This window comes from Bos grunniens, chromosome 13, assembly GCF_055505025.1.
Source record: "Bos grunniens cultivar Pamir isolate PY7600 chromosome 13, Bosgru_T2T1.0, whole genome shotgun sequence".
Lineage (NCBI taxonomy): Eukaryota > Metazoa > Chordata > Mammalia > Artiodactyla > Bovidae > Bos > Bos grunniens.
The window spans coordinates 72,243,414-72,264,699 of NC_141177.1; the positions used below are offsets into that span (position 1 = coordinate 72,243,414).

The following is a 21,286-nucleotide window of genomic DNA, read 5'->3' on the forward strand; positions in this document are numbered from 1 at the left end:
AGATGGGATGTGAATGTCCTGGGATTCGGGTTTCCCCAAGGATGGATCATTTAGACAGTGCGGTTGTCCAGCTGTACTTACTCCCCTCTTGTTTCTGTTTCTTTTCACTCTTTGAATTGCTTTTTTATTTTTCCAGAGCGTCTTTCTTCTTTTATCTAGATTGCTCAGTTTGCTTTGGAAATGAGACATTATCCAAGCTCAATATGGCTCAGACTGATTATAAGTAATGGGAGAGACTCATACACAAGCCTTTTATAGCTGCAATTTTGTTTTATTAGTTCTTTAAAAAAGAACATTTCAGTGGCTCAGTTATTGAACATTAATCGCCTTGACTTGCAGAGAATGAATCATAGCTTCATGTGTTGGTGTATGTGTGTGTTACTGCTGGGGCCTGTCTTTTAAAGATGTAAAAGTTTTTTGTGAAAGTTTCGTGATTTTAGTATTTCAGATATATCTTTTCCATTTTATTTTGGGGAAATTTGTTTTTCTTTTATTAAAATAGTGCTAATAAATCCCTTGAAGCTAATTTCCAAAATGGCTTAATTATTTGAACAAAACACTTTTTCTTTGAGAATCCCGTAGTCTAAGAATTTGAAGGCAGAGGTGTTAGTTGAATTGTTTCTGTTCAGTATTTTGCAGTTCTGTTACTTTGTGAAACCTAGAGCAGCATCAAATATCATAGCTGAAAAGGACTCTGGAGGTTGTCCACCAGGGCCTTTTGACCTTTGGTGACCTAGGTTCCCTTTCGATAAATACCAAAAAATGCTTAATGAAGTCTGAAACTCAAAGCAAATTAAAATGGAATAGTCTCTCCCCCAAACCAAATTAAAACAATACACTGGAGTGTCGTTCTTCTATCTTTTTGTAATTCAAAAGTGGCTTTGACGTTCTGATGCATCTGAGGGAATGATTGACTAGATTAACTCCCTTATTTCATAGATGGAAAGACTGAGGTCCAAAGGTTCCCAGAGTCTTCATCTTCTCAGCATCTTAAAAGCAGATCTGGGTCAAGAACCCAGACATCCTGTTGGCTGCTTGCTGTTTTGCCCACCAACACCCCATCCCACCACCCAGATCTTTAAGGCTACAATAGTCACATGTGAGGGGGGCCCCTCCGCAGTGTTGTCTCCCTGTCACTGATGATTCTGGAAGGTTATTCTGACTTAGTGTCCCAGCGGGATGGAGCAAAGGCCAAGAGAGACTTCTCAGGCCTGCCTAGTCCACAGGTCCTAGTGTGTTTTTATTCTCTTTCTTTCCTTCTAGACCGTCTGTACCATCATGACATAGAAACACTTCCCTGGTATAACTTCTGGGGAATAAGGACACAACATTTAAATCTGAAAGTAGATTCATTTTTGAAATAGAATTTTAGTCTTTCACCATATTGATAGGTCTTATTGATAGTTTTCCCTGAACAATTCAACATGTCTTTTTAAACGTATACTGATTTGGGGACTTCCTGGTGGTCCAATGGCTAAGACTCTACAATCCCCATGCAGGGGGCCCAGGTTTGATTCCTGGTCGGGGAAGTAGGTCCCACATGCCACAAGACTGAAGATCCTGTGTGCTGCAACTGAGACCCGGTCAGAGAGATAAAGATTTTTTTAAATAAATAAAACATTAAAAAAATAAACTTATACTGATTTGTTCTTTGTTTTTTTTTTAACAGTGTATCTGGTGGAGAGCTGTTTGACCGGATAGTGGAGAAAGGATTTTACACAGAGAAAGACGCTAGCACTCTGATCCGGCAGGTCTTGGATGCGGTCTACTATCTCCATAGAATGGGTATTGTCCACAGAGACCTCAAGGTGAGGCCATCACTTAGCAACACTCTCCAACTGCTTTCCAACCCACAGTGCACTGTCAGGAGAGGATCGGCTCCAGAGGAGGGATGAGGTTACCTTGGTTTGGAATAGGGGTGGAATGAATGGTGGGCTTTGCCTACTGTTAGTTGTCAGGGCCTTTGGGACCCAGAAGTGGCTTGAAAGATGATGGAGATCAATGGGGCTGGCCATTGTTTGAGACATTTAATAACCATTATGCACTTCCCTGGTGGCTCAGATGGTAAAAGCGTCTGTCTACAATGCGGGAGACCCGGGTTCGATCCCTGGGTTGGGAAGATCCCCTGGAGAAGGAAATGGCAATCCACTCCAGGACTATTGCCTGGAAAATCCCATGGACAGAGGAGCCTGGTAGGCTATAGCCCGTGGGGTCGCAAAGAGTCGGACACGACTGAGTGACTTCACTTTCACTTTCATGCACTAAAAGGGCCATGGGAGAGGTAGGTTGTGTATTGGTTCAAGCTTGTCTAAAGGGTAATTTTGATCAAGACATAGAGGCCATGAAGACCCTTTGCCCAGTGCAGTTCTTCAGTCTTTTCCCAATTCCGGCCCTGCTTCAGCATAACCCACTACATGGGGGGGGTCGGGGGAAGAAGTGGCTGGTAGAGGAATGAGATGAGAGAGAAAGGAAATCGAAGATGATCAGGAAAGACAGATTAAATGACCTGCAAACACAGCCTTCTCCCTGTGTCCTGTCTGTTCCATTCTTATCTTTTCCCTACAATATTTAGGAATACTTGCCGTTGACTAATAGCATTGAAGGATCTGGGCCTCGGTCACCTTGGCTCACAGGTCCCAGTAGATGCCAAAGGGTAGGTATCATAGTACCAAGAGTAAGGATCAAACATACCAATTTGAGGAACAGAAAAAATTGGTGTAATTGACCCGAAACTATAAAGTGGCTTCATTCTACAGTAGGTCCAGGCCCAGCCCCCAGGGTTCACTGACTGGTCAAGATGGAAACCCTACCCATTACGCATATGCACCACTCCTGTCAGAAACACAGGGATCATATTGTACTGAAGCCGTGCTGTTCACGACTATGGGCAGTCTAAATCAATGTAAAGAATAAATCATAAACGTGTTAAAACAGAATGTTAATATCTGCCCATTATCTGGTACTGGGTGTCAGGGTGTAAAACGGTATAGCTTTTTCTTTCATAGGGACCCACTGTAAAATTTTTCCTTCTTTTCTCCCTGTTGATCTTTTCCCAGTGACTGAAGTAGTGGCTCCCAAATGTTAGCCTACATCAGACTTGTCTGCGTTGTGCAAGCTAAGTCTGACTCTGTGCGACCCCATGGACTGTAGCCCGCCAGGCTCCTCTGTCCATGGGGATTCCCCAGGCAAGAATACTGGAGTGGGTGGCCATGCCCTCCTCCAGGGGATCTTCCTGGCCCAGGGATTGAACCTGCATCTCTTATGTCTCCTGCACTGGCAGGCAGGTTCTTTACCACTACTGAAGACTTATCTGCAGGACTGAAAAGAAACAGATTTCTGGCCCTCCCCCAGAGGTTCTGACCCTGCAGGTCTGCAGCAGGCCTGGGAACTTGCATTTCTAAGGGGTTTACAGGTGATACTGATGTTGGCCTGGGAACCACACTTGGAGAACCACTGGATGAGGGTATTTGAGGACATTGATGGTGTTCTTACAGCCTTTGTAGGCTTTTTGATAGGTGAAATGGGCTGTAGGTAATCTTCAGGACTTTGGGGGTCCTTTAGAGGGCCAGGTGAGGGCTCGGTAAGGCCACATGGCACCTCCAAGCCAAGTAGCAGAGCCTTCTCTGCTCACTTGTGTTCTCACCAAATGCCAGTTCTGTGTTCTCGACCTCAGCAGTCAACTCTTCCTGAAACAAGTTAGCTTGGTGACCATGAAGATGTGATTTGATGGGCAAGTTGTACTCACTGGAAATCCAGCCTAAGCAGATAGGCCATTTCCTAGATGGGCAATGTCTATTTCCCCTTAGAAAGACAGACTGGCTGCATGGGCGATGGGGGTTTTTATACACAGATAGTGCTTTTGGAGAAGTACATATGTCTCCCAGCTGGTAGAGGTTTAAGATCACCAGGCTTATCACTGTGGCAAGAACATTACCATTTTAGGACAATTTTGTGGGCTCTTTACAGAGGCACAAAGAAGTTTTATGTATGCAGAGGAAGTTGGGGTTCAGAAATTAAACTTTCATAAACCTCTAAAATACTTAACTTTGTGATCTAGGCCAGGGAAATAGAGAGTTTTACGGTTGGGTTAATTTAAGATTAGGCGGCTTCCCTGGTGGCTCAGTGCTGAAGAATCTGCCTGCCAGTGCAGGAGACACAAATTCGATCCCCGATCCAGGAAGATCCCACATGCTGCGGAGCAGGTAGGCCCATGCACCAGAACTACTGAGCCTGAGTGCCACAGCTGTTGAAGCCCTTGTGCCTTAGAGCCACATGCTCTGCACGAAGAGTAGCCACCTCAATGAGAAGCACACGCGTTGCAACTAGAGGATAGTCCTCCTTGTAGCAACTGGAGAAAAGCCCGTGTAGCAACAACACAGCCAAAAATAAATAAATAAAATTATTTTTTAAAAGATTAGAGCACAACTTAGGATACTACTTAGCCCCCACACATGAACATACCTCTTTCTCCCTTCAGAAAGGCATTCCTGTGTCTTCTTGCCCGGGGAAGCTACTGAAGATCCTCAGTTGCCCTTTTTTCAAGCCAAGAGAAGTGTCCTTGCTGCCTCCTCCTGCTGGGGAGGGGCTGCACTGTTGGCCTTGGAGCTGGATCATTCTTTGTTGGGGGAGGTTGTCCCATGCACGGGGACATGTTTAACAGCATCCCTGGTCTCTGCCCGTGAGACGCCTGTACCACTCCTGAAGTTTAGACCACCGGAAATGTCTCTCGGCATTGCCAGGTGTTCCCTCGGGGGGTGAAAGATATCGCTGGATTAGGAGTATGATTATATGTAACATGAACTCTACAGGAAATGTTGATTCAGATCTTTTAAAAACTTACATGAACAAGGGTTGGAATTGACATCCCAAGTCATGTGTTGGCCACCAGCTGTCTTGCAAACATTCCATAAAATGCAGAAAAAATAATCTTTTAGGTGAGTCCTGGGCCTTGTAGGACCCCAGGCAGGATTGTAAGATCCCCTCTGTCCCCCCATCACCCACAGCCCTCCTTCTGCCAGCTGGGGGCCTCCACCTACATTATCCCTGAGCCCATCTTCTCTCCCACTTTCTTCTTTGTTCCCCCTACTTCCCCCTCCATCCTGAAAAGTCTTGCTGTCTTTACTAAATCTTGAGACAAGTATTGACCTAACCTGAGGATGACCAGCTGATTGAATCCTCGTCAGTAGTCGCCCTTCAGAAAAGCCGTTTATTGATCCAAATGCATCTCCTGTAGGAATAAGGTGTATGGAGAGATTCTGGGCTCTTAGGCCGTCTCCTGCCTGGATGCAGCCTTGTCTAGGAGCATGAGATCCTTGACAGCTGCAGGAGCACTGTCAGGGATAGGAAGTTTCAAAATCAGAAACTTAAAAAAAATCTCTCTGCCCCCATGATTGGACTCTTAACTCATCACCAAATGCTAATCCCTAAGCATTCAGAGAAGCCACGTGCACTGTTCGGTTAGATTGTTTCCCTCTGCTTTCTGAGCATTATTGTTTCCACTATTGATTGGCCCATTTTATCCTAGTTTAAAACTCACTGGAAACATCCGCAAACATGCATTTGATTTTCTTCTAAACTCATGCGTTGTCCACAGGATTCATGTCCCTGTGGTTGATAAATGCTGTTCCTTTTTATCTTGTTATTTTGGGTGAAGGGTAGTATTTTGGGGGGATTCTGTTAAAGGAAAAATAAATTGGTTCTGACACATGTTCAAATGGTAAGGAATGTTTTATTCAAGACTCCTGCAAGAGGGACATCGCATTAGGGGAGAGAGTTGGGCTCCACTTCAAGTTCAGCAGGGACACATGAGGATGTATAACCACTGAGCAGAGTGAAGGGTCATGGATGGTAAATTACCAAGAGGAGATGGCAAGGGTAAAGGGTTTCTCACTCAACAGCTCTTTAGGGCTGCATAAGCCTCTCTCCCATTTTTTGCCAGGAACAACCAAATTCCCCAGTTTTCCAGAAGATGCCATGCAGAGGAGGTTTCATCGTCTCCCAGTTAGCCCCAGGGTTGTCACCCTTAAGCCCCTCCCACGTAGATACCATGAAGGTGCCACTGACGTGCAGATCTGGAGTGGAGACAAAGTTATAATCAAACCTTTGCTGCATGTAGGGAATTACTGCTTCCTGAACTCTGACATTTACAGTCGGGGAAGCACAGGAGGAACCATCACTCCGTGTTATACAGAAACACAAGCAGAGGCTTCGAGTTCTTGAGGACACGTGGCTAGAAAGTTCTGGATCCTCTACATCGATGCATTCCAGGATGACCTCCCTCTGCTTCCCAGGGAAGCAGGTGCTCTGGGAAGCATACTTCCCAGAGTGTGCAGGTGTCAGCTGGCTGAGGAAAGGGGGGTGTGCAATGCATGTGCAGAGCTGCACGACTCAGGAGGGTTCTGAGATCCGGGAGAGAGACCCTTAGGTCAGAGGCGGCTGCTGATAAGGGTCAGAAAAAAAGAAACCACAGAACACCTGTAAAAGCAGTGTTCTTTCTGGGAACCTCCTTTCCCCTAACCCAGCAAATGAATCGACAAGTCTGGAAGGCATCTACTTTCTAGTTGCTTCAGTATATACTTCAGTTTTTTTAATGAGAGGAAATATTAATAAGGGCTCACATTTCTTGAAAATCCATAAATGCCCCAATACTAGGTAAGGCCCCCACATTGCTTTCATTAAACGCTGCTTTTCTTAGGGTATTTACTGTGTCTAAAGCTCAAGTCTGTCCTCCATTGTCCTTAAGTTTTGGTGAGTTGGTGAGGCTCCCACAATTAACCCAGCTATCAACATAGTTTGTAAATTTTTTTTTCCTACTTTTCTTTCTAGCCTGAGAACCTGTTGTACTACAGTCAAGATGAGGAGTCCAAAATCATGATCAGCGACTTTGGATTGTCCAAAATGGAAGGCAAAGGAGACGTGATGTCCACAGCTTGTGGGACCCCAGGCTATGTCGGTAAGGACTTTGCGTGTGTATTTTCCCATTTGTCAGCCTGATCGCTTGTCTTTAGCATTCAAACCTGGCACCTGCGTCGTTTCCCTTGAGGGAGTAATAAAAAGATTGAGAGACACTGGAACAAGCTTCAAGGGATGTGGTTTCCCCTGAAACCCTCCCCTGAAATCCTGTTTGATTTGGGTGTGGGCCTGCATGGAGGCCAGGAATTGATTTGGGTGAATTCCCCGTTTCTAAGACCAGAAATACAGCACATGTATCTATGTTTTCACATATTTACAGTGACACGTTGAGACAGCAGTAGGGTGCAGACACACACGAAACATTTAAATGCTGAGGTAGGCATAGGTAGAAAGAAAAGATTGATCAGAGGAGTCTGGTTCAAACCTTGACCAAGTCACTCTCTTGGGCTCTCTGCCAATCCTGACCTGTCCTGGAGAAGCCAAGAATTTAAAAATTTTCCTACAATCAGAACCCCAGATCCTTTGTCCCAAACACAGCAGAATGCAGAAAAGGTTGTGGCAGATCTGAGCACTCAAATACCGAGAAGCCTCCTCCGTCTTCTGGGGGCCTGGAGAAAGGCCACTGGAGCTGTGGATGAAGTTAGACTTCATTTACAGGACTGTGTTCATTCCTCCAGCAATGTACACTCAGGTGCCTGCTGTGTGCTCCATGCTGTCCTAGGCACTGGGGTGAAGACCGTGAATATAGATCAGGCACCTGCCCTCATGGAGCTGACGTTTTAGTTGGGAGGGACAGACAGCAAAGAAACAGGTGAAGAGGCGTTTCAGATCTTGCATGCTATGAAGAAGATATAAACAGGGGTATGGGACAGAGTGACAAGTGTGAGGAAGAGTTGGAATGGCTAAGGGGACAGGAGGAGACCTGGGCATTGGCCTTCATGACGAGAAGCAGCCCCAGCCACGGGAAGGTTAGGAGACAGCATTCCAAGTGGAGGCATCAGCTGGTGCTGCAGAGAGAGTATAAGCCAGGAAGGGCTAAGAGCCAGAGAAACGGAAATTGGTAAAGACTTTTGGGAACCAGAGACCAAGGCTGAATTCTCATCATACAAAGCATGATGGCTTTTCCTAGTGATAACAGTAAACCTGCCCTTAAGGAGAAGAGGTGAAGTTATATGACCGGTGCCGTGTGACCTTCCCTTATATGAGGGGAGCAGGCCTCATCTAGAACGAGTGTGGGGCCCCGAGCATTGTGGGAAACTCCAAATGACCTTGGAGGCACTTCAGGGCCCTTCAGGTGCTTGCATGATAATGGGCGTTAAGTCATCCCTGTTCATGTCACAACCTGTGCACTCTTAAAGGAACTTGGGGAGAAAAATACAGACTTGAGGGGAATAGAGAAAGAAAATGAGGGGAATAGAAAGAAGCAACAGATTTGGGAGAAGATCACGATGGTGTAAATGTGGGAGGGGAGGAAAAGATGTGCTCAGCACCTCTTAGCTCTTGACTGTCCCTGGGTTTTGTCCCTGGGTTGTGTATTTGCATTGGACAGAGAAGGGAGAATGTTCTGATCTTGTTGGAAGAGGCAGCACATCTGATGGAGGTGCATGGGAGGGTAAGTTGTCCCTGCTCTAGGATAGAAAAGTGATGGTTTCAGGAAGAGCCTGGACCCCACCAGGAGAACTCACAACAGTGGCTGTGGTGTGAGATGCGTGGGGAGACACACGTGTATGCCTGGGGGTGGTGCCATGGGTGGAAATGTGGGTGTGTGATGGGTGTGTGTAGAATTTCTCCAGTTTAGTCCAAGCCACCAAACAAGCAGCAAGTAACAATGGATGAGACAAGCTATTCTCATTTCTCTTAAAAGACAGGGAGGAAAAAGCCTGCTCCAACTGTGGTGAACCATAGACATCAGAAGATGGACAGGCTTGTGAGGTCCTGGGGTCCAGTCTCCTGGCCAGAATGGCCTTGCTGTGTCCCACTGGGGATGCTGTGGCCGCCCAGCTCCCCTTTGGGACAGCGGGTTCAGATGTCCTGACACAGAATGTGCATATTTACATATGGGTCACATCGTTCACATATTTGGCTCTGATGTTGGAAAGCTCTAGCACTTTCTAAATCGATTTCTGCTTTTTTGCATTTGGCAGAGCTGGTGGAACGGCAGTCTCTTTGGGTTTCTAAGTGGCTGCTATCCAAGTGGTCTGGTTCTGTTTAGACGTCAGATGCTGATGGGGCTGGGACTGACATTTGGATGTGGCCTTTGCTCTTATCATCCTACATGGTGGCGAGTGGAGCCATCAGGGAATTCTGTCATCAGACACAGGTTTGCTTTGAGTGAGGAGAGAGAGGAGGGCGACCGTGGGAATGGAGCGTTTCTGCTTGTTCATATTTATTAAGCCCCAAGACTGCTGAGAGACCTCTTAGAGCAAAGAAGGCGCAACATCGGGGAGCTTGTGTCTCTGTAGACATGCCTTGGGCAGTGAGCAGCTGAGCTCAGGCTGTTTCTCCTCCACAGTCTGTGTGGCACGCTCCTATTTGACCATCAAAGCCCAGGTGACATAAGCCTCTTCTGATTGCTGTCCCAACACCCACTGTCTCCTCTGTCGTCTTTGTTCTTTTCCTTTCCTCATCATGGCCCTGATCACGTTGCCTCTGGGCCCATCTTTATTCGTGTCTCGCCCGTGCTCCAGTAGAGCAGGGGCTGTGCTGTCTAATCTTTGCACAGACGCATGTTGAATAAACACCTAAGCTTATGAACATTAGTGATTTTTCTTCTCTGTTCCCCTGCCATTCATTCAGGGTGCACTTATTGAATTCCTGTTACATGTCATGCACAGTAGTATGGTGTTAGGAATACAAATATGGGTTAGATAGACAGAGTCTCTGATCTCAAAATGTTCACAGTCTTGTGAGAGACAGAGGGCTAACAGGTGAATTGAATCACATTATGCATCATTCTAGGATTATTTATTTAGTGCCTACCTTCTGTTCTAGGCACTAGGGATGTATCTGTAGAAAGAAAAAAGAAATATAAAAATCCTCAACCTCTTGGCACTTATGTTTGAGATGGAGACAGACTATAGGCTAATAGATGTATTAATTAATATCTTAGATGGTGATGGGTGCTGTGCAGAAAAATAAAGCAGGAAAGAGAACAGAAGTGTCTGTGTGTGTGTGTCTGAGCAGGAAACAGAACAGGAAGTGTCTCTGGTTATGTAGAGAGAGTGGAGATAATGCTCAGCCATAAAGAAAAAGTGTTCATTATCCATCACAAAGGTACCGGTCATCACTTTTATACCATCTAGCGACTTTGCTTTTTAAACGAATGGACAACAATGTACAGTTTTCACTATGTGGCCCCTGGTTTAAAAGATACTGACTTTGCTTTTTCATTCAGTTTTGTGGGAGAAAGGCACTTGTATGTAAGGTCAGTTCGGCTCCCTCAGAATGACGCTAAATGTGGCTAACAGTGTAGGTACAGAACTGCGGTTAGTTGTGTATTTGTGATTTTTATCTGTTTGTTCGTGATAAACAGATGCTGCGGTAAACTGTGGTAGACAGTTTATCCCTTGTGATAAACTCCAAGGGATCTTCCCGACCCAGGGATCGAACCTGGGTCTCCCACATGGCAGGCAGATTCTTTACCATCTGAGCCACCAGGGAAGTCCCTGTATCTCTGTTCAGTGACACTTTATTTAATATTATTATTGATTGACTAACGTTGAATTCAGGCCAACAGCACTGTAACTCCTGCCTAAATGAAGTTTATTGAATACACGCTTTCTCTCTAAGGCACACCCAGCCTTCTCGGGCTTGGGAGCCCTGGACAGCACCTTGGCCCTGACTCGTGAGGGCTGTTTTTAATAGCAAAGTCAACGAAAGGCACAAAAATGTGGGAAAATGTGGCAGTGAGTGGACCATGAAAACCATGCTGCTGACAGTGTGAGAGATGAAACAAGAGGACAGAGCACTGCCACGTGTGCCCCGGCTGGGAGCGAGCACTTTGGGCAACTCCAGGTTCTGGCCACTCTGGGCAGGTCTACAGATGGACACAAAAGCATCCCAAGTATTGATCTGGGGGCTGCAGATGGGTTTTAGCAAGTAGGCAAATTCAGATACGGAATCCATAAGTAGTGAGGATGGACGTTAGTTGGGAACTGACAGCTTCTGATGTGTTTTATTTGTTTGTTTTGTGGGGGGTTGGTTGTGCTGCACCTCTTGTGGGATCTTAATTCCCCAGCCAGGGATTGAACCAGCACCCCCTGCAGTGAAAGCTTGGGAGTCCTAACCACTAGATCACCAGGGAAGTTCCCTCTGATGCATTTTAAAGCTATGAACCTGAATGGAATCCGCAAGGGGCGGGTGTAGCAGGGAGGGGCGGGGGGCTGGGGGAGAGGGGGCGGCGAGCAGGTGTAGAAGGAGGAGGGAATGGTCCTGGGGTTGAGTCCTGGGGACTTGGAGGGACAGAGAAGGGACAGAGCTGAAGTGGGAAGAGAAGTGGGGGAGCGTGGCATTTGGACAGTGCTTCAGGAAGGATGAAGTGCCCTGTATCGGCCTCCTTTTTGCCCCAACTGTTTTTGATTTGAATAGGGCAGGCCCAGTGGGCATTTCTGGGAGAGAAGGAAGAGAGTACCGTTCTCCTGCTGCCCATCCTGGGGGTCCTGAACGCCCCCAGGCCCGAGCCAGGAGCAGAGGCCGGCTGTCAGCTTTAGTGCAGAATCCTTCCCAGTCGTGCTGGTTTCAGTCGGCAAGCGCGGTTGTTCTGTTGTTGTGTCAGTTATCACCTAAATGAATCTGCAACTGAATAGTTTTACCAACGTCATTACTTCAATTTAAATGAGTTCTCTAATAATGAAATAATATTGGGGAAATGGCTGTTTAGCTCACATATCCCAGTACACATGGTACCTTGGGAGAAAGCGAAGGAATCTGAGCCCTTTGAACTTCACCCTTGACCCTTAGCAGCTGCGAAGGGTCCTTGTTGTTGTTGTTCAGTCACTAAGTCGAGTCTGACCCTTTGCAACTCCATGGACCCTGCCAGGCTCCTCTGTCCATGGGATTTTCCAGGCAAGAATAGTGGAGTGGGTAGCCCTTTCCTCCTCCAGAGGATCTTCCTGACCCAGAGATGGAACCCGAGTCTCCTGCATTGGCAGGCAGATTCTTTACTGCTGAGTTACCAGGGAAGCCATGAGGTCCTTACACAGCCTGTATAAGGAACCTGGGCCTGGGCTGGGTGTCAGGTCACTGGTGACAGGATTGCGGGCATCTCCATATTGGTGTTCTGGTGTATTGCATTCCTACTGCAGGCAGCCCCTGGGGCTCTGTAGACACCTGGGGCTGCTCCAGTACATGATGGCCAGTGGGAAACATGGACCCATATAAGGGATCATGTTTGCAGTATCTAGTAACTGACATTTCAGAAGCAACCTCATAGTATGGGTGAGAGGGGGCTGGGCGAGGGCTAGAACCACAAGGGAGGAGACTCATAGAGGAGGCAGGATTTGAAGGCAGGGTAGAAGCTGGGCCAAGATGAAGGGAGTGATGGATGCAGGCAAGCAGGAGAACAAAGGTCCAGGGTTGTGAATGACTTCAGGTACACGGTCTGGGGGATGAGCAGACTGGCTTGGCTTGGAGGGCGGACCTGCATTAATAAGTCCTTGGAGAGAATTTAGGAGAAACATCAGGCTGTCTGGTGGCGATCAGATCCTCAGGGTAACAAGGTGACCGTCAGTATGGTGCTGACCTGGATTTGGAATCCATTTAATTGAGCCAAATGTAACAATCCCCTTGGCACCGCCAGTAAGACATAAAATCAGAGCTGAAAAGTTTGTAACGTTACTTATGCGACTTGCTCTGCTGCATCAATTAAAATACCAACGAGCTCTCCTGAATCACTAAACAGAAACAATAAGTCACGGAAAGCATTCATATTAGTCATGTAATTGATAAGAGACTAGAGATGACAAATGTACCTCTGTTTAGTAGGGAAAAGCCTATGTTTGACTTCTAGATAATTGCTATTTGCACACTGGTGTGATTTCTCAGATTCTATGGGGAAAATTCTATTGGAAAATTAAGTTCTTTTAAAAAAAACTTTGAACCTTTGTCTCTGAATTAAGTGACGAAGTGCCTCACCAGAGGGCAAGCCTGTGCTCTTACTGATTCTTCGAGACAACAGTCTTTCTTTTTCAGACATTGCAAGCTTCGTTTTCAAAAGGGCAAGCATGCAGGGGTGGTGCTCGGTGGCGCTCTCTGATGTTTGCCTTTGAGCTCCATGAGACTTTCTTTTTCCATCGAGCTGTTTGAGTGATGATCCCTCACTTTGCAGTCTTCCATTTGGAATACATGCCAGGAACCACTTTTTCATTACTGGATGTTCCTCAGAAATAAGGAGAGAAGCCTTTCTGTCTGAGCTGTCATTGTGTTTATAAGCAGAACTATATCTTGGTCCTTCAGAAGGTGCCTTACTGTGACGTTACTTAAACTGTGAAGAAGGAGGCATTCCAGTCTCTTCTCGTAACTTAGTTGCCTGCAGAGACGTTGCTGAAGGCTTTGGTCTATCCCTGGCTTAACGTGTCTGAAATCGTTTAGACAAGTTTCGTGTGTTCCCCTCTAAATGGAAATGGAGAACAGTTGGTCAGCATTCTTGGCATATTTTTTCACTGTTAGAGAAATTTTTTTAATTCATGAGATCATTGCATTGTGAAAACTTGATAAGGAGCTTGGGGTTTGGATGAGATCTTGGAAACTGGGGATTCCAGGAACTAGGGTTTCATGCTGGGATGAAGACCTGCTCTCAAAGCTGCCCAGCCTGTAGCTGGTGGCCATCACAACAGGGGGTCTTGAATGTGAGATTCTGTCTCTGCCACTGCTTACTTGTAAGGAAGGCCTGCTGCTGCTAAGTCACTTAAGTCGTGTCTGACTGTGTGTGACCCCAGAGACAGCAGCCTACCAGGCTCCCCCGTCCCTGGGATTCTCCAGGCAAGAACACTAAAGTGGGTTGCCATTTCCTTCTCCAATGCATGAGAGTGAAAAGTGAAAGTGAAGTTGCTCAGTCGTGTCTGACTCTTAGCGACCCCATAGACTGCAGCCCACCAGGCTCCTCCATCCATGGGATTTTCCAGGCAAGAGTACTGGAGTGGGGTGCCATTGCCTTCTCCAAGGAAGGCCTGAGCCATCCCTTGGGTTCTCAGTTTCTTGTTTGTAAAATAAGCCTGCTGAACTGATTATCAAATCAGGTCCCACTGCTCTCCACTTACAAAAACGATACTCATGTTGATAGAAAGGAAAGGTACCTCTAATCAGAACACCAGCAATCTGGGGAGATGGTGGACTCAGTGTCCCCACAAAACCACCTCCCAAGATCCTGCTCTGCCATGAAAGCTTTTAAGGGAAACAGGGAAGTCATCTCGTGACTCACTGAGGCAGGGGCCAGTCATCGCCCTCCCCCACTGCATACGCACTTGGGTGCTGGCTGGTCCACTCCTTCTGGCCTTTCTTCAGATGTTATCTTGTTCACACAGTTGTTTGCAAACTGAAGAGAAGCTAGGGAAGAGATCTGGTCCTCTGTTAGTTCCTTATTCTTCATTTCTGCTTCTTTGATTTGTGAAAGAACCAACAAGGTAGGCAAAGGATTGTATGAACAAAAGATTAGTAAGGTGTGCCAGGGCTGGAGATGAATACAGCATGGGGGCGCCTGGTTTAAGGTTAGTGGTAAGGTGAGACAGAAGGGCCACCTGCAGGGAACTTTCCTACTAGGAGCTTTTTCCTATCAAAAGATGCTTACAGATTGACCTCTGTGACTTTTTTTCTGGTTCTACTATCCTGTTATTTCTACAGACATCTGACTTAGTATCCTTTAAGTGTATAAATATGTGTGTGTCAAGGAAATTTGACCGTCTTTTTTTCCCCCATCTTCATTCAGAACACACAAGAAAAAAAACTCAATTAAGTTGACGTCACCCATCTCTTAAGCAAGCTGGGCCACTCGGTTCCTTTTATCTTTCCTCATGGATCGTCTGTTCCTGCTGCTTTCATCTTCACTCTTCTGTGTGGTCATTCTCTCCCAGAGAGCTGGGGCTTTACTTATTGTTCACTTAAATTTTAGCACACGTCTCTGAGCATTACATCATTGTTCTCACCCTCTCAGACCCTTAGCATTGAAACAGGATTTTCTGTAACTGATAAATTGTCACACAGATGACTGAGTGGAAGGTCCAGATAAGAACTTCCTCTTTCCTTCTCTCTCAGCAGCTGCTCAGTGACAACCAACAGCAACTGTTTCATTACACTGGGCGCTGCACCCAGACTCCATTTGTCAGAGAGAACAGCCCGCCGCCCAAACATGAGGAGAGTTTTAGGGCAAGACTTTTAGCCCTTGACAGTGAATATGGGTGAGGGCAAAAGGTCATGAGCAGAACACAAGCAAAGGGAACGCAGCCCTGCCCTGGAAGAGTCCCCGCCCCCACTAAATCCCTCTTAAAACTGTGAAGCAGTCTCCATCCTTCTGGAATTCCTTCACAGCTCCTCTCTCAACACTTGAATCCTGGGGATGGAATTTCATGGTTTCTGAACTGATACCATTTTTGCGGTGATAGAGTGGAAAGAAGCTCTGCCACGTTTTGGAATTTACTCTTTTTTTTTTTTTTCCTTTGAATGATTATAGACCAAAACATTGAAATGAGTGTAACAGTCTTCTTCATGTTGAAGTGTAGTTCATCAGATTTCAGAAGCAAGGAGGGCTTCAGTGCAAAGGAGCCATCTGGCTGTGGTCACAAACCCCTTAGGGCAGAGGCAGAATCTTGGGCCCACCTGCAGGGAACACGTTACGGGCTTATCCATGCCACACTGCTCTGAAATGCCTTACTCAGAACGTTTTTCTTCCTCTGTTGCGCTGAGTTCCAGGTCTCTCCCACGTTTGAAAACACCAGATACCAGCCACCCTCCCTGTTTTCCACTCCCTTTCCATTCCTTCCCGGACTCCCACCAGCCACATTTTGGCTTCGGGAGCATTTGAATAGTAACCCAGCTCCAGTCAGACTGGTAATGGGAAACCAGGATGGCGCTTTAATGGGGACAATTCATGCCTGTGGTAAAATTCAAGAAGTGACTAGGAAAATCCAAGTGAGCCGCTCCTCTGTGATGCATTTTTAGTGAATTACGACTCGAAAAGAGGATGAGAGAGAGAGCTAAGGAACCTATAACCAGCACAATGAGAACAAGCTGTCCCGAGAACCTTCTGCTCCTCCTGACTTGTGCAACTTCGGGCTGAAGACAAACCACCAGCAAGGAAGGATTCTGTATTTCAGCTGTGTTTTTGTTTGCCAACAATCCAGATTGCAATACTCTAAATCTAGGTGAAGCAACATTATGCTCATAGTAAAGCCCCTCACTGAGGGTTTTTTTTTTTCTTTTTGAATACTCCTCCTGCTGAAAATTCTACTGGCAGGAAGCAGATCTGAGTAAACTTGTTCAGTACCGCCTCCTCTTTGTAATGCAGCTCTCTCCGAGGCTGGATTCTCCTCTGATATATACGCCTGAATCTTATTTTCCTTGATCTTTAGGATTTTATTTACTGGCTCTGAACAGGTCACTACTGGAAAGAAATGTCCTCTTTCTCTCCCACTGTATTTTTATTTACAATGTGTTAGTTTCAGGTGTGCAGCAAAGTGGCTCAGTTATACGTATCTATGTATGCGTGCATGCTAAGTCAATTCAGTAGTGCCTGACTCTTTGCGACCCCAAGGACTGTAGCCCACCAGGCTCCTCTGTCCATGGGATTCTTCAGGAAGAATACTGGAATGGGTTGCCATTTCCTTCTCCAGGGGATCTTCCCGACCCAGGGATCTAACCCGGGTCTTTTGTGTCTTCTGCACTGGCAGGCAGGTTCTTTACCACTAGCACCACCTGGGAAAGCCCGTATGTATCTGCCAGTGCTGCTGCTGCTTCACGGTGTCGCTTCAGTCATTTCCGATTCTGTGGGACCCTATGGACTGCAGCCATAGGCTCCTCTATCCATGGGATTCTCCAGGCAAGAGTAGTAGAGTAGGTTGTCACACCCTCCTCCAGGAGATCTTCCTGACCCAGGGATTGAACCTGGGTCTCCTGCATTGCAGGCAAATTCTGTACTGCTGTGTTACCAGGGAAGCCCATCTATATCTATGTATTAATATCTATTCTTATTCAGATTCTTTCCCCTTATAGGTTATTAGAAGATATTGAGCTGAGTTCCCTGTGCTACACAGTAGGTCTTTGTTGGTTGCCTGTTTTATATATAGTGGTTTGTATCTCCCACTGTTTCAGTGAAGTCCTTCTTGCCACCTCGATGACACACAAATGTCACTAACCCTTTGGAACTATATTGCAGTTTGGTTTAAGCTCTATTCATTTATCCACCAGCAGAGTTGCTGTGACCCTTCTCACCACCTGTGGAGATTCCTCAGGGACAGGAAGACTTGGTTCAAGTGTCCTGGGACACACATCCATAACATACAGTTGGCCATCTGGATCCACAGATTCCAAATTCTCGGATTCAACCAAATGCAGATCGAAAAATTTTTTTTAAATTTAAATTTATTTATTTTAATTGGAGGCTAATTACTTTACAATATTGTATTGTTCTGCCACACATCAACATGAATCTGCCATGGGTGTACATGTGTTCCCCATCCTGAGCCCCCCTCCCACCTCCCTCCCTGTACCATCCCTCTGGGTCATCCCAGTGTACCAGCCCCAAGCATCCTGTATCGAACCTGGACTGGCAATTTGTTTCTTATATGATATTATACATGTTTCAATGCCATTCCCCCAAATCGTCCCACCCTCACCCTCTCCCACAGAGTCTAAAAGGCTGTTCTATACATCTGTGTCTCTTTTGCTGTCTTGCATACAGGGTTATCGTTACCATCTTTCTAAATTCCATATATATGCGTCAGTATACTGTATTGGTGTTTTTCCTTCTGGCTTACTTCACTCTGTATAATAGGCTCCAGTTTCATCCACCTCATTAGAACTGATTCAAATGTATTCTTTTTAATGGCTGAGTAATACTCCATTGTGTATATGTACCACAGCTTTCTTATCCATTCGTTAATATTTTTTAATTGCAAAAAAGCTCCAAAAGAGCAAAACTTGAATTTGCTGCTTATCAGCAATGATTTATACGGCCTTAACATTGTATAAGGTTTTACAGGTCATCTAGAGATGATTTGAAGTTTGCAGAAGGATGCTGTAAATAATATGCAAATACTGTGCCATGTAATGTATGGGACTTCAGCAAGGTCAGCCACAGGGAGCGACAGATGAACCTTAGACTAAGCCACAGACTGACAGGTTGCCCGTCTGCCTGCCTGCCTGTCTGCTGATGTCATAGGCTACGTAGTAGGTTGGATGTTTCAAATTCATTTTCAAAAAACAGAAGCTCATTCAAAGACAGGTAGAGGTGTCGCTGCTCTGAGGGTCCCGTCAGCTCTATCTCAGAAGTGGCACAGGTGGCAGCAGTGTAGCACATTCCAGAGTATTAAGCAGCGCACCCCAGTGTTCATAGCAGCCCCATTTACAATGACAAGACAGGGGAGCAACCTCAATGTCCATCCACAGATGAATAAATAACGAAGACGTGGTGTGTGTATACATATGTATATACACACACACAGTGGAATACTACTCAGCCATAAAAAGAATGAAATAATGCCATTTGCAACAGCATGGATGGATGGACCTAGAGCTTATCATACTAAGTAAAGTAAATCAGACAAAGGTAAATACCACCATATGATAGCACTTAAGTGTGGAATCTAAAATGTGACACAAATGAAGTTACTTACAAAACAGACTCACTGATGTGGAAAACAAACTTATGGTTACCAAGGAGGAAGCTGTGGGGGAGGGATTAATTGTCAGTTTGGGATTATCAGATCCAAGCTACTATATATAAAATAGATATACAACAAGGTCCTACTGTATAGCACAGGGGACTGTATTCAATATCCTGTAAGAAACCATAATGGAAAAGAATATGAAAAATAATATATCTATATGCACACACACACACACACACACACACATATATATAACTGAATCATTTTGCCATATACCAGAAACTAATACAACATTATAAATCAACTATATTTCAATAAAGGAAAACTTAGGGGAAAAAATTAGGATACGGGCATTTTTATAACCAGTCTTCCAGAACAATTTTCAACCTTCTTTAAAAAAGAATTATAACTGAGGCCCATGAAAGCAAGAACTGGTTAGAACTGGGCTTTGCACCCTTGTCACTGCTTAAAGGATGAGGAGAGCTCAGGGCGATGGAGATAGAAACCTTGATGACCCCGGCCTGGAGGTAGGGGAGGTGGGGGCCGGGGGAGAAAATGTGGGAGGAGCTCAGTCTGTCCTTCCCTCAGTAGACGCAGAGCCATGAAGGTGCCACACACAGCCAGAGCCCCTGGCCAGCACATGGATCTCTGATACCAGGACAAATGGTCCTCATGCTCACAGCACTGCCAGTCAGCCATGAGGACAGGCTGCTCCTGTTACCGGGTCAGGGCTGGTGTTTGGACCAAGAGGGGATGATGTAAATGTGCTGGTGATGAAGTGACCACAGGGATCCATAACTAGATGAACAAAGGGACCACCTGGCTCCTGCCAGCTCTAAGACTCAAGCTCTCCCGACCGGCCCTTCCAGTCTCCTGTGAGCCTGGCTCAGTCCTGACTTTTGAGGGTTTTCATCAAAAGGGTGGAAATCTTCCTTTATGAATCATTTCCATTATGTTAAGCTAGAATCAAAGGAAAGTACTACATGATATCAGGAATCTATCCAGCCTTACTTCTAGAAAGTGATAAAGCCTACATTCCTTTTGCTCCCTTGATCTTACCAACTTCTCTTCCTTACATAATAACTACTACTTATACCCATAAGTTATGTGCTGCTTATTTCCTGTAAGCCTCATAACAGTCCTCAAAGTTGGCCTCTATTGATGTTCCCATTTTACAGATGAGCAAAATGGAGGCTGAGAAAGGTTAAGGGACTTACCCATGTCCACACATGCAGTAAATGGTAGAGCCTAGGTACCCAGCTATTTAAAACTTCTTATATCCAGACAACTAAAGTCATTTTTTGTTACAAGAACCTAAATCCTGGCAACCATTCCACATCCTTCAGACCTCTCCTACTCTTATCTCTACACCTACTACTTTTTTCTTAGAGTACAACGTGAAGGCCTATTCTTACAGCACCACTGGCCACAGTAATTTCTTTCACTGGTTGTATCTTTCACTATCTATTTTCACCTTATTTTTCATTTGACTATTGGAGGTAATTTATTTTTTTCCTTGAATATTTTTAAGTCTTCCCTGGTGGCTCAGACAATAAAGAATTTGCCTGCAATGCAGGAGGCCTGGGTTCAATCCCAGGTCAGGAAGATTCCCCTGGAGAAGGGAAATGGCAACCCACTCCAGTATTCTTGCCTGGAGAATCCCATGGACAGAAGAGTCTGGCAGGCTGCAGTCCATAGGGTCACAAAAGAGTCAGACAGGACTGAGCAACTAACACTTTCACTTTAGAGTAAGTTCAGTTATCTTCAGAGCTGGATTTCAAATGAGTTAAATTAAAAAATCAAGACCACCTCTCAAACCTGCCATGATCTTGTCTGAGTACAATCATCGTCCTTAGGAAGGTGGCTGAGGCTTGTGTGTACCCTCAGTGACACAGAGAACAGGTGTGCCCTGGGGGCAGGGGCCAGCTGTGCTGCGGTCACCTATAGAGCCAGTGCCTGAAGGGGGATGCAACCTGTTAAGCAATTGAATAAGGAGAAGCCCCCCCACTGTGGTTCTGGACCACTGGCTCTTCTTTTCCATCATTGAGGGCTGCTCCTGCCACCTTGGGCCACCCCTCCTGCCAGTGCCTCTCTTCTCCCCAAGAAGTGACATCTTTGACCTATGGAGAGGAGTGGTCCTCAGACACCCATGGAGGAAACAAATCACCTTGAACATGAACGTGGCAACACGGTGAGTTCTCAGTCTCCCCTCTCTCTGCAGCACATCCTTGGATGCAGGAAAAGGGAAAATTCCTCCTCTGTTTTATTAGAGCCTGAGGATTGATGACTGTGGCCCCCGCCCCTACAAGCCACTGTCCGCGTTTCCAATTCCACTTGGTTAGGCCTTTTTCTCTCTCTCTGATTCAGTAAGGAAAATGGGCAACTTAATTGTTTTAAAAACAACATGAAAGGTTTCTGGAATTTTTTTTTTTTTAAATCTCTGGAGTCCTTCCCTTTACCAGAAATCCTTGCTCTAAATCAATATAGAACAGCTCTGTTTATAGGAGACATTTCCCACCAAGTGGAATTTTCCACAGTGGGTTGGTAGTGAGTCTCAT

General features: G+C 45.8%; 1 protein-coding gene across 3 annotated transcripts in view; it reads left to right on the forward strand.

The window, feature by feature from the left end:
- Positions 1 to 21,286, forward strand: part of CAMK1D (calcium/calmodulin dependent protein kinase ID) — a 392,490-nt gene that overhangs the window by 332,107 nt on the left and 39,097 nt on the right. For all 3 annotated transcript variants that reach the window (XM_086334937.1, XM_086334939.1, XM_086334940.1), the window contains 2 exons: positions 1,670 to 1,808; positions 6,826 to 6,952. In XM_086334937.1, the coding sequence (XP_086191063.1) occupies positions 1,670 to 1,808; positions 6,826 to 6,952 (266 nt within the window). The remainder of the gene's footprint in view (positions 1 to 1,669; positions 1,809 to 6,825; positions 6,953 to 21,286) is intronic.